Below are 14,386 nucleotides of genomic sequence, written 5' to 3'. Positions count from 1 at the left end.
ATATTTTTGCCCCGTTTCAGATAAGACAAAATAGCCGATATCATATATTAAATTTCGTCTAGAAGACTGAAACTTTATAATAAAAAGGTCTAGAACAGTGCATTAGAGCGAATTCCGTCGTTGCAACGGTCGATTCGGTGTCAAAATCGGGTCATGTCGCCGTCGGTGTAGGTGAATTTAGCGATAAAGCGTCGTTTCGGTTTTTGCTTTTTGTGTCTAAGTTGAGATTGGGGGAAACTTTGCACTTACCTTGAAATCGTCAAGGGACATGTTCCGGCTTATCGGTCGTTAAATTTCCGCCGGGTCCTGGCCTTTACTTCACGATAAAATATTTTGTTCATTAATTGACACTTAGGGACGACGGAAAATATGAAATTTAGAAATAAAGCCAGCAATTTTAGTTACAAAACCAACAACACGAGACGATCTCAAATCCAATATTAACAGAATTAAATCGGAAGATGGCAAATTTGCTTTGCAAATTTGCATGATCATGAAAATAATGGAATATTCATGTAAGTAAAAAGGAGATGCTTTTTAGTAATTAATCTTTATTAATAATTAATGTGTCACATTATTTAAAACATCTTTTAACGAGTCTTGGAAACGTGAGAGGCGGGCCCTCGCACGGTTCGCCGACAAGTAGTTCCAAAATTCACCGAAAAATTGGTTATATACTTGCATTGGTTTGTATATACAATGTCTAAAACTCGCTGATTGTTTAATTACTAAAATTAGACTAGGATTAGATTATTTTTTCGTTGAAGTTTGAAACGGGCTACACTTTTTTATATACATTTTTTTATATAGATTGTCCACTTTGTTCAACACTTTGCAGAAAACAACTTCGGCGCACAGAATTAAAATACTTTGGCACAAGTCATCATTCAGATCGAAGTATAAAATTTGCTAAATTGGCAGTAATTTATACGGGAGGGAAATTTTTAAATGTATTCAAGTTTGTCGAGGGGAAATAATGGAAATCTTCAATGCAATACTGGTGGCGGTGGAAGAAACCTGAATAATTTAAAAATTTTCACAAGCACTGAAATTTAACTAATGATAGGTTTGATCAACATGATATAGATTCGAATAGAATAACAAGAAACAAATTACATTTTGTTTGACTTCAATTTTTCGCTAATTTCAAAGCTGGAAATTAGCATGGGACAATTCGGGTCCCAAACTGATTTCAAACAAACTTCAAATTTAGCTTTCTTATATCGTGAAACTGAAGTGAGTTAGGCGTCGAATTTCGAACATTCGATTTATTTATTCATTCCACAAAGGCGACCAACTTGTCGGAATGAAAAAACAAAGCGCCTCCAAACTCGAAACTTTTTATTCACTCTCCCCAACGTAATAGACTTTGAAACAATTTGAAAAAATACACACTTATACACAGAAACATCCATAATAAATCTTCTGTACACGTAGGAATGAGGCCGCAAAATAGGCCCGCCAAAATCCGGACGAATGGTCACTAGAGCACTTGATATTATCACACGCGCATCTCACTCATGGCCGCTTGCGGCACTCGCATGTTCCCTTTGTTGTTGGCCAACAAAGGCTGGCTTTCTGGCGGACTTTTGGTCCGCGGGGGCGGCGGCGGTCGAGGCACGCTCATCGGCATCGTCGCGTTGCCATTTGGAGGCTGCACCAACCCCTGCTGTTGCATCTCGGCAATCACGCATGCCGTGTTGTTCATCAGAGTCGAGTTCTTGGGGAGGGTCATACTTCCGGGGTTGTAGTTCTGGCCGTAACTGGAGGCGTTCTTCGGGAGGGTCATGCAGTTCTGCATCATCACGCTGGGGCTGGGGGGCGGCGCCTTCAACGTGTTGCACATCTAACAAAAAAAAAAACATCGACTTTACCCAAATTTTTGACTCACTTGTATGTTGCTGGGGCACAAATGTTGTTTGTCATGTTGAGCATTCGCGGCCATTATCATCGCCGAGGTGTCTTGCTCGACGTCCACGATCACATTCGCACTCTGCGAATGCCCCATATGGTAGTGCCCATGCTTGGAAATGGTCTCAAATGTGGCTTGATTTCGACTTTGTTGCTGTTGGAGTGACTTGACTTCCATCCGCGTCTTGTCCCTCTGGTAGTACACTCCGGCGAAAATCAACACATTGAGAATCAACAAGGAGCAACCAATAGCAATGGTGACACTCAAAGCCGTGCTGTAGGCGGCGTAACCCGCCGCCTCCAGACTGGCAAGAGTGTCACTCGAGGTGTTTTGGTTCTGGTAAGTTTGGTGGTTGAAATTTCCCGATGAAACAACGTTGACACAAGTTGTTACGATCGTGTCCATTGTGGTGGGGGACTCTAACCCGGAAAGACTGGAGTTGGGTCGTCGACGGAATAGCTCCATCGTGGGGTCGTAATAACTGACTCGAGATAAGGGATCAGGGCGGACGGCCCCGTCGTACAAGTCGGCGTTATTGTGATTCCTGAAGAGATTGTGTCTGGCCACGACGTCCTCCATTCCGGCGCGGTGCAACTCCGGGATCAGACGCAGCCACACGCTTAATTGATGGGCCCGGAAATGGTTCTTCATCCGGGGTTTCATACCTATGGACAAATATTGACACACATTTATTACTAGAAATTTGAATCGTGCGATCGATTTTGAATTAACGTGTCAGCCCCTATCAGTAACTAATTCCTTTCCGTATCGCTTATGATGTATGACGACAGAAGCAGCATCGCCATCTTGCGTCTGTAATTACCGCTCTTCTTGACGTGACTCGTGCAAATGTCTGAGGATATCCGAGATGTATGCGAGTGAAATGATCGCGCTCTGGTTATAAATCTGCTCGTCCCGGAGGATCAACCACGTTCCATCTCTGTTTATCACTGTCTTTGCTCTTCGTTCCGCCCTGCGTCTGCAGATACGCCACTTATCTGCTATTTAAAATGCGCTCGACGACACTCACACGCCGCAAGACCGCCGGCGCTATCTCTTCGACTAAGCTGAATTAATTAATACAAAGAGGGGCTTTTCTAAACGGAGGCTCACCTGGCCTACTCGATTCGCAAACCGCACTGAACGAGGGTCATCAGACAACAACCGCATAGCTCGCCTGAAGCACGGCCTCTACATTATCTCACAAACAAGACAAATGTTTCGCTTCAACGTAATTGCTGCGATAATGCTAATGTCGATGCACTAATCGAGAACTTTTCTATTTTTTTCTGCTGGAATAAAACTCTCCAGACCTTTTGCAACCTATACACAAATACGGCAACAGTCGCTCCAACGTAATCGAGAGGGTTTATATGCAAATTCAATTTTTTCCGAGAAAGCGGCAAACTCCCAAAGACAATGAAATATTTTTCCGCGATACTACCAAGCGTATTATTTTCCCCAAACTATGAACGATTTAACAACGCTGCTACCAATTTGCAACCAAATAAAACAAAGCTATACGTTACGAAACTTTTTTATTAACTTGTGACTCGAATCTCGAGACGATATTAAGCCAAATCGCACCCCAACCAAATATTTAACCCATTTTGTGCCTCGTCTGACACGTTTCGTTTCCGATAATTCAATTTACTCATCTCAAATTCGCACTCTCAAAGATTATCTCTTTTGCAAATTCTACTAATTAACGTAATTTAAAAAAAAATTAAATTCAGGGTGTAGGTGCTATTCCAAGGTTAAGTTTTGATAATTTGAGGAGTTTTCCAGGGCTTGCTTTCCTAATGGTTAATTTCATATTCTTTCCGGCCTCTCGCGACTGAATCCCAAGCAGGTCAATTGAATTTGTTGTGTGCCGCGAGCATTATTTCTTTTCCTCTATCTGCTGGAAAAATTACGTTAAGATTTCTCATCATCAACAAAGCTCGTTCGAGAGTTAGATCCTGATTAGATTATTTCGGTTAAAGTCGTCGCAGGTCTTGACCAATCTCAAGTTGAAAAGCGGCGCGCTTTTTTCATCTGGAATCGTGATGGGGAAACAAAGAAGAGCGAAACGTGAGTCTGCAACATTCCAGCTTGACGCTCCATCAGCCAGATGGCGACACATGCGGCCATTCCTTAAATTGAAATTAGATAGACGCAAAGTTTCCAAGTTGATCGACAGTTGGTGCTGCTCGACCTGATTCGAAATTAAATCACGTCGTCGACCAGACGGACAAAATTCCAGCTTTTGTTTGGCGAAAGTTGCATCTACTTGGGATGAGATAAGTAATTGGCTATTAACAAGGGGGATTGGTAATTTAGTCGCGAAGATCGAGATCGAAGGGGAGCTCGAACAGATTAAAAGCTTTCTAAAATATTAGCGCTCTCTTCGTTCCGAGTTAATCCTATTGGAAGCACATCGGAATTGACTCCTTTATGTATCGGACCCCGACACCAGACAAGTTTATAAACACGCTTTTAGCTCAATTAAACAATGGACAAGTTTATTTCCCATCTATCCTACCACTTTCTTTATCTCTTGATTTGGTAAAAACCCAAGTTTGCAAATCTGAGTCAAAGTTTCTGGCTCACGTCCTCATAATGCGATTATCTCGACGATAGGTAAGCAATCCTAAGATAGATAGGGTGATAACGGGCATCTTCTCCCACTATAACTTCAAAGCGAAGCTAATGGCTAACAAATCAAGCATGAAATGACGTCGTCCCTCTCCCTCTACCACTTATCAAAACCCTCTCGGGCGTTTAACGTATTCGTCCAAGTCCCATCTTCATGAATATTTCAACTCTTGGAAAAAAATCGAGAAATTGAAAGTTAGCAGTGCTTCCAAATCCCAAGCTTTATTAACAATGACCTCGGAAACACACGATTGTCACCTGAATCTCAACCGATCCATCAAAGCTACTCAATTAAACCGGGATCCGAGAACGAAGCGAGCTTTAGAGCTTTGGAGGGAATCCCCGGTGCCTTCGTCTTTTCTTGAGCCGATTCTAGTTCATAAGTTTGCTAAAGTTGGTTTGTGCTAAACTCGTACTTAAAAATGAATCACGACTACACAAGCAACGCCGCCAAAAAGTTCCAGCATAAGCTAAGTTCCAGAGCTTTCGGCATTAACGTATTAAGTTGGGCTTGAAGCTTACACTGAATCGGCTCATTTTAAATTAAAGCACAATTCGACCAACAATCGTCCTCAAATACATGGCCTTGTGGCTCGAAAAACAACTGACTTTGTGCTAGTCCTTCGTTTTCAGTAACAGAGCATGCACTTATTTTTTCAGTTTTTTAGGTTTTTGTTTATTTTTTTCAATTATTGTATCTTTTTTTATATTCAATAAATATCGAAAGGTAAGCCGCTGCTCATAATTCCATTTATACCGATAATTCTAAAACAATTCCAAATTTAAATAAAAGTAAACTGATGTGATATTGATAGTCTGTACTTGATTAAATAATTTTTGGATATTATTATTTCATATTTGAGTAAGTATTTTTACTATAAGACTATATTCCATATTATAATAGTATTTCAAAATTGCTATAATTGTAATTACTGTTTTGGTTTTTGCATTTTTATTTAATCTTTTGTTTTTAATAACTACATACTACTTTGAAATGTAATGTTAGTTGCTTCAAACAATTTTTCAGGCTCATTGTGAGTATTGTTACTAATAATACCCTGCTTTGTGTTAGCTATATTAAAAAAACACAATCAAAAATTATTTTAAAAACGTAAAATAATACTCCCTATTTATTCGACGAGTTTAAGTGTAAATCAGCCGCTTTAGTTCACGAGTGTATTTTCAAACTACGAGTGTTAACGAGTGGTTTATCATCCACGAGGTGGAAAAAATGAACCGATTTACAACATTTTATTCTTTGAACAAGGCTTGAAATTGCTTTAAATCTGTTAAAGATAATCTGACGTTTCGTATTGAGAAATGCCAAACAGTTGTCGAAACTTCCTTACACACGAGAAAAATCATAAATTTTGACAGTGTCAAAGAATAAAATAAATTTTGAAGAACAGAATTAAAAATAAACAAAATATAAAAATTGGAAAATAATATTAAAAACAAATACCTATTACAAAATCTGTTTTGAATTCTCGTACTTGCTATTAATTATTTTAATTTGATCATTATTTAATAGTAGAGTATAAAAAATTACTTCTGGACCAGGACATTTAGCGTCTTAAAAAACAAGGCAGAATCTTACAAATTTAGCTGTTTTCCTAAAAGTCCACAACCAAAAAAGGCATAAAACCTCTCAAAAAGCATTCATTTTTATGCCCCCAAAAGTACCAAATATCTGTAGACCATCAAAAATTGGGCACATGAAAAAACACATCATCGGACTCTTGTAAATGAGTAACTTAGGATTGCAATAAAGTAACTGTATTTTCCAAAGCTTGAACACGCAGAAATTTCGTTTTTTGTAACACCTGCAACTTCACATTTGATTTCTTCTCTAAAAACTATAAATTGTTGCTTTATTATAGCTTCAAATTGTGAAATAGATATCGAATTAGATACAGCTGGACTGCAAAATGGGCAATTCCAAGATTTTTTGTTTAATATAATTTCATTTAGGGTGGCATCTGGCAAAGAAATACATTTTACATGATGGTTGGTAACCCCTTCACAGAAAGTACAACTGACAGGCATATTATTTAACAGCAATTGATCGGTATTCGATAATAAAAGAGATTTTTAAAAGATACTGGCCGACAATAAAAGAAATTGGATACGATAACAGACTTATTGGTATGCTCCAAGGTTTACCGCTTATCACCAAAGAATTTTTATGAAAACAACATCTATAACACAATTGAAACACCCATAACTCTTAACAAGGGCACTTCGCACTTATCGCAATTGATTAATTAATAAATTTAAAGAAAGCAGAAGCAAAAGGTAATAAAAAAGAAAAGAAAAAAATTTTTCACTGATACCATTCAATTATATCCCTCTAATCATGAAGAATTGTATCAATGAAAAAGAAAAATAGTTGTTACCGAAACAATTGTTATGGGAAAATAGCAGAGAGATCACGAGCGCAACTTAACACTGGCACACCGGTTCACTTTTTTATACTCTACTTTTAATTTAAAAAGTTCTTCTGAACGGAACAAAATAGGAACTTACGTTATAATTATATTATATTTTTCTTCAACCCAAACAAAATCTACTTTTGCCTATATAAATTACCTGTCACTTATTTTATATTTTTTTAAAAATTTGATTTTAAGTTCCCGTTACAATCATCGTTTTTTTATTACTTTTCTGTTATACCACTTTTCTGCATAATACGTATATCCTGTAAAACTATGTAATTAATTTTAATGTATTTTGCAACATTAATATTGCTTTTTCCAAGTCTTTATTTGAAAATGTCTGTGTCATTACTTTCATCTGTAGCATTTGCAGTAGAAAGTCTTTTCTAAGCGTTTTTTTAGGCGTTTAATTCTGTCTGTAACACATTTTTGAGATTTCGTTCTTTTGTGTTTGTGTTTTTACTTGAAGTAAATCTGAAATAAGTTTGAGAATCTAAAGGCAATCTGTAAAGAAGTTTAATTTTATAATGCTTAACATTCTGCTTTATTGTGTATCTTTATTATTTAAGTTAACTTACTTATTACAGTACAAGTTATGTATATTCGCATAAGTGCTTTCAAAGAATTTCTAAGAATTTCAAACAATAATTCTAATGTATTCTAAATAATTCCAAATTTCCACGTAATTCCACTAACTTGTACACGATAATTCCACGCTGGTTTATTCCCCGCGAAATAATTACACTTGATTTTTTAACACTGTAAAATTTTGCCAAATACACCGAAAACGGGGCACTCTGTGTGATACAAATAAATCCACGTTGAGTGAGTTGCAAGGCCGCGTCTGAATAATTTTTCTGGGAGCTTTTAGCCCCGTTGAGTGCGCTTAATGTATTTCCCTGCACTCAGTGTCCTTCCGGTCCAATTTGCGCCTCCACCTGATTCTCTTCCTCCTAATAAAGCAATAAGTGTTAAAAGGCGATGATCTGGGATATCGCGCATAAATCTTCCCCCCAACGAGCACTTAGTGCATAAAGTACGCTCAGCGGTTGCATCGATCATAAAACAACTCCTCTTCGCCCATAATTTAAAAATCTATTTCAGAAAGGTCGTACTTCATATGGATGGAGTGAAGTGTCTGGAACGTTCGGACATCAATATTCAAAGTTTGTCTTCGGCGAGATCATTTATTACATGTCTCCCTTTAACTGCAGCCAATTTAAACGGCCCGAGACGATTATACTGAAATCCTATCTCGATTTTGGGAAAAACTCACCTATCTCGAGGTACTTCTGATGGACCGAGTCGTATTCGTCCCAGACGATGGACCGAAACCGATTGCGTTCTTTCGAAGCAGCAAGGATGGGTTCCTGTTTGTGTTGCTCGTTGGGGTTACTGAAAATAAATAGAAAAAATTATGCAAAAATGTGGTTTTCGTGTTAATTAAATTTGTAAAGGATGAAGGAGTTGAAAGTGAGCGCTTTGCCGGCCTGTAATTAATCGCTTACCTTTCAAAGAAACACAAACCGAGCTTATAATAGAGTGATACGTGGTTGTTTGATGTGTCATTTAATTAAATTTTGCTCGATTTGGTATTACGACACGAGAATTAATATATCAATCAGATACGTGGCACAAACTTTAGTTATTAACACCGAACCGTTTCTTGTTAATTGGTGTTATTAGGGTACAAGTTATTTTTAAGTTGGGGGAGCTTTTAGCCAAGTTTCGTGTATGGTAGCATCAATCAGTTAATCGATTCTTGCGACTGGCAGTTGCGCACATCCGGCATTTCAGGTTAATTGAACATTAACTATGTATAGTGGTTTTAGTTTTGTTGTCTTAATCAAAAGCTAGCGTTGAAAAAATTAATTACGGAAAAACATAAATAAACGTCTACGATTCGCATCTACTAGATATTGGCTGCGAGCTTGGCGAGTTTTCGTCTTGTTTTCTCCGAGAGTAATTTATAGGATCTGATTATTTGGAATTTTGTGAAACATAAGGCGTGGCTGTGGAGGGCATTACACTGCACGTGCTTGAATGTTTGCATTCGATGACGGCAAAGTCGATGTTTGTAAACATTCAACGCCTGTTTATGTTTCTCTACGGTATGAAGTTTCCTTTCAGATGGTGTATTCCTATGGATTTCTTATCCATATCGGGACAACAAAGGCTGAATTTCCTTCAAGTCACGTCCTTTGCATAAAAACCGTATTCACCTTACACAAATAGGATCAAGATGGAAAATATTTGCAGACATTATCTGAGGCCTCGAGGCTAGAAAACGGATCCGGGATGTTAAGACAATTATGGACAATAAAGGGTTGAACGTATTTGGAGTAAACCTCGCGGAGAGGCAAGTTTTTTCACATTTTTTAAATCGGAGTTACATGTGGTACTAAGAAGCTTTTTGCCAATTATACCAACACAAATTTGACTAAAACTGTCTAACTTGAAAGAGTGTAAAAGTTTACATTTATCTTTTTCAAAATTTGGGTGTTGGAAACTGGAAACGGTGGTCAAATCCTATCTGATTTACAAATGTTTTGTCGAAATTTTCGAAAGCTCATGGCTTAGCCGCTCCCTAATTTACAAATGATTTGGAGAAAAGCTCGCGGGTAGACAAGTTTTTCCTCATTTTTTAAATCAGAGTTATCAAGAAGCTTTTACCAATTGTGCGTTTGCACAATTGGAAAATTTGACTTAAACTATCAGACTCGAGAGGGTCTTTTTTTATAATTTTTTGAATGCCAAAATTTTAATATAAGCTCATATTAGATCTTCAATGTTTTCAAAATTTAGGTGTTGGAAACAAGAGATTCAACAGTGTTGTCCAGTTTGGCATGTTTGGAAAGCTCGTTTCATTACTAGTTTAACGAAAAAAATAGCTTTACAAAAATAATCTCGCACTAAATCTTAGATATAAACAAAAATTATCAGAATTTTTCAGATTTTTTTGGCTTGACATTAATATGTACGTATAAAAAATAAAATAAACAACTACTTACTAAATATTTTATATTAATTTTTTGTAATAACCGTAAAAGGAAAAAATACACTTAAGAGGAGTAATTCTGTCCATCGACACGTTCAAATTTTTTGGTATTTATTTACAAATTTTTCTTTCAATTAAGTTTCTGAAAATTGTTGATTTTCAGTAAAAAAACATTTTTAATTTACAAATAACTCTTTTACAACTCAGTTTTTTTAATTCAACTTTTATTTAACAGAAAAGGAAAATTGATAAAATTTATCGATCAAAATTCAAATTCGAACTTAATGTTTGCAAAATTCAGAACGTATAATGTATTTTTTCTCCAGTTGTATTAAAATATGACGTTTTTAATGTAATTTTTGAAATATATATTTTTTTCATGTTCCTGGTATCTTATCTTGGATTTTTTTCTGAGGCGTGAGTTCTGAAACACCCTGCCTTTCACTAAAAATACGAAACCTAGACAAATTTTAGTTTTATAGAACTTTAAAAAGCATTAAATATTAGATTTTTTTAAAAGGTATAGTGACAGCAAAACCTGACGATTTTCTGTAAAAGGGTAAAAATTCGGAATCAGTTCGAAACATTATGTTGCTGAATTAAAACTAATTCTGTCAACTTCTTAAACTTTATTTATTTCAAAGAATTTTATGTATAGAAAAGTTGATTTCGTTTTAAGCAAACATGAAAACTGTGCTACATATTCGCAACTTCGCTCATTTTTAGTGGTCAGCCTTTCTCAGGCAAGTGTGGATGCTGTTTGGCAAATGGTGTTGCTTATTAAAATTGATTTGGTATAAATAAAGGATGTGGGTGTCGTAAATCCGGCATTAGCGGTTCAGTCCCGACCTTCCTCCACATCAGTCAGAATAGCACAACAAGTCTTGGGATTCTCGGTTCTATGCGAATGCAGATCATCGATGGTAGGAAGTTTAATTAATATCAAATTACAGATGAACCGAGATCATAAAGTCGGTCTTAATTAATTAACTAGTGGGATGAGATAATTACTGGCAGGTTTATCGAGGTTCCCCAAAGGATCTCACGGCGTTCGCGTTATTCCTCCCCAACATTACCTGAGAAAACCTTAAATTAGCATTTAAAATCTCGGCGATGCGTAAATATAAATTAAATTCATATTTTATAAGCCGCGGGATTAGAACGCCCTCTCGTATGCAAATCGCGTATATACATTTCGCAATTTGGATTTCCTCGAAGAGACAAATTGACGGGGGCCCACATTTGGCACGACTCGGGAGGCCAAACCCACTTTTGCAAAATTCAATCCGAGCAAAACACCATTTTTATTACAGCTAAGTAATTGTGTTACGATGAAGATCGCTATCTCTTTAATCCCGAATGACATGCACAAGCCGCTGTGATCGATACCGCGCAAAAACACGAACTTTTCCCAATTATCCCATATAATCCCACAAAAACAAGAATAAAGAGATTATTTCCAAACATAAATTCACGCTCACCTTCACGAATAAATCAAACGATATTACGTTATTGATGAATGTCCCCGTTTTTGCGATAATCAAGGAACACTCACCCCGTCCGCGCAAAATTGGCGATGTAGATGATAACAGCCTCGGCCAAAGCCAACTCGGATCGGGTGTAGTTCTTCGGGAAGTGGTTGAAACCGTCCACCAGAGGCGCCCCGAAGAAGTAGGGAAGCTCCTCGCCGTGAACCGTTCCCATACGCTGAAAACAAAATGAATTTAGCGCGAGTTAAAAACTCGCTTTTTGCACCCTCTGAAAAGTAAATAATTGAGTGCTCTTGGGTGTACTTTAGCGCTATTTTTAGTTGTGTGTATCAGGTTTACAGTGACAAAGCCGATTACGTTCATAAGCCTGTCCGATGTTGCTTGTGTCTTTTCTGAAAAAATCGTCGTCGACACGCTGTCCTTTCGGTTGACGCGTGAAAATTAGGGTCTTAATTTTTTCGGTAAATTTCAAGGGTCGTAAACTAAAATTATTCAAGCGACAATTCATTATTTGAAACGGTTTTTAAATTTACCCTTTGAAAAATTAATGGAAACTCGTCGTGGCGACTGGGACATAATCGTTTGAAACTCGATTGAATTATCCGAAAACAAAAGTCTAACAAGGGAAAAAATCATTTGTTTACTCTGGTCGATGGTAATTAAAAATTCTGGCGCCTCGGTTAACTGAGAAGTGAAAAACAATTCGATTTTTTCTCCGGGCCTCGGCGAAATTAACGTAACAGATGCGATCATTTTCGCGTGAAATTCTCCAATTCCAGTTTTTTTATTAGCAGAATTCCGGCGTTTCACGTCACTAAATAAACGAGGTACATCTTGATGGAATCGCTGTCGATCAACGCAAATAACCATCATTAAAATTTCAATTCCTTCTGTTTCGCAACCGTCGTTAATAAAATCAATCACGGCTCGAGTAAATTCCAGTCGGCAACAATGATCTGATTTGACGTCCGGCTGAAATCTGTTGATCTGAAAAAAATGTATCCTTGACAAAGTCGTGCCTGGAGTTCGTAACAATCCGTTTTGGCGGAAATCTACAACAGCTGTAACTTTCGTGCCAGATGAGTTTATGAGATTTTGATGCACAGTCCCTTGCGACATCTTGTGCAAAAGCACAATTAAAAAGTTTCGTGGTTTCACGCTAAATTATGTCTTGTTTTTTCTCAAGGTCTTAAGCGGAGTTCACCGATTTTGGATTGCTCAGCGAATACTGATTTTGATGGCTAATGAATTTCAAACAAGTTTAATTGCAAGAACCAAGTCAAAGGAATTTCTAATTAAGCCATCATAAAACACATTACAAGAAAACGGAATCTGACTAGAAAATCTGCAGCCAATAGGCTTTTACTTGCAACAGAAACTCTATTGCTAATTACACTAAATAACTCAAATCTAGCTTAATCCAGAAAGAAACAATCTATTCACTTCCAGATTCAAAGTGCAACTTGAGCTCATCAAAAGCTGAAATTCATTTCCAGTATAATACGATGAAAAGTGTCCCGACAAAGTGTTATAGCATCACATTTCAGCTCTTTCTCGCGTTACGAAGATGGTATTAGTAGTTTCTATCGTATTGCAGCCACTTTATACAATATTTCCCCGATATTACATCCAAAATCGCCATTAATCCCGCTCTTGCATGCACCCTATTAGTGCTATTATTCGCACATATGCGCGAAACGTGACCGGCGACACGACACCATAATGTCCATTACCACATCCATGCATGTCGTTTCTCTCATACCAAATAGTTTCAAATTTTTGTTGGTGAAAAGGCCTTACCTGGGGATAGTCCCCATCTTTCGTCTGATAGTCAAACACGTAGAAGAAAGTCTTGGACCCTGAGGGTTCTTGCCCCGGTTGCGGCGGTTTGGCACTTAACAAATCCCCCGTTTGCACCAGCGGCGCCACAAATTGTGCATCACTCAACGCCGCCACTGCTGCGTCTCTTGTATTAATCGGATGTTGAACCGTCCTCTCCCAATCCGTGTACTCGTTCACTACCGTAAAGAAAATCTCACTTAAATGATACGTATACGCATTTCTCACATAAGTTCTTATAATCTTGTCCCTCCTCTCGCCCTCAAACCCGGCTTGGATGTCCGTCGCCGAAAACCTCCACAAAGCCTCGCTGGTGACCACCCCGAACAAAAGATCATACGGATTACTCCCTCGAGGAGTTAGCGTCGCCTCACTCCTCTTCATATTAGCATTCACCGGCCCCACAAAACTCTGCAAGTCCGAGGGCTTGAAATACGTCACCAACTCCTTGGCAAAGTCCGCTTTGATCACGACACCGTCGACGGAAGGCCCGAATGCACTTAGATACGATGGAGGAGTAACGTCGGCTTGGAGAAGGTCGTGAAGAGGAGTGTCCCGGAGACAGTCAACGATAGCTTCGTGGTCTTTGCCGACATCCTCGGGGATGCTACAGTTGACTTCTCGGGCAAGCTTCACGGCGTAGTTGACAGGATCTTCGACGAGGGCCCACGAAGACAAAGCGGAGCCGGAGAGGAGGATTGCGCGGTGGAAAAGTCCAGGCATGACTGTGGGCGAAATCATGAGGAAGTTGATACAAGCAGCACCGGAGCCGTGACCGGCGAGGGTCACGTTGTCGGGGTCGCCGCCGAAGAGCGCGATGTTCTGCTGGATCCAGTGAAGGGCGGCGATCTGGTCCATGAGCCCGTAGTTGGCCACGCGGGCTTTCAGGTGCGGGGCGGGGTTCGCGTTTAAAAAACCTGCAAAAAATAAAAAACGAAGACGTAGCACGAGTTTTAGAAAGAAATCACAAGCAAATAATATAAATATGCATTTATAAAAAAATAATTAAACAAAAAATTAGAAATATTCCAATTTCTTAATTTGGCATTAATTGTCATCTAAGTTTTTTATCAAA

At 38.3% G+C, this 14,386-nt stretch overlaps 1 protein-coding gene across 3 annotated transcripts in view; it reads right to left on the bottom strand.

Annotated features, from left to right (window-relative positions):
* Positions 1-559: 559 nt before the first annotated feature.
* The window catches only part of LOC123013245 (neuroligin-4, X-linked-like), a 105,393-nt gene continuing 91,566 nt past the window's right edge, over positions 560-14,386 (bottom strand). For all 3 annotated transcript variants that reach the window (XM_044411668.1, XM_044411670.1, XM_044411669.1), the window contains 5 exons: positions 13,273-14,228; positions 11,538-11,689; positions 8,261-8,379; positions 1,892-2,577; positions 560-1,846 (listed from right to left, as the gene is read on the bottom strand). In XM_044411668.1, coding sequence (XP_044267603.1) covers positions 1,502-1,846; positions 1,892-2,577; positions 8,261-8,379; positions 11,538-11,689; positions 13,273-14,228 — 2,258 coding nt within the window. In that variant the 3' untranslated portion in view covers positions 560-1,501. The remainder of the gene's footprint in view (positions 1,847-1,891; positions 2,578-8,260; positions 8,380-11,537; positions 11,690-13,272; positions 14,229-14,386) is intronic.

This window comes from Tribolium madens, unplaced genomic scaffold (genome assembly GCF_015345945.1).
Source record: "Tribolium madens isolate multiple individuals breed KSU strain unplaced genomic scaffold, Tmad_KSU_1.1 Scaffold_96;HRSCAF=242;Tcas5.2_LG5, whole genome shotgun sequence".
Classification (NCBI taxonomy): Eukaryota; Metazoa; Arthropoda; class Insecta; order Coleoptera; family Tenebrionidae; genus Tribolium; species Tribolium madens.
This window is presented reverse-complemented; position numbering and strand designations above follow the sequence as displayed.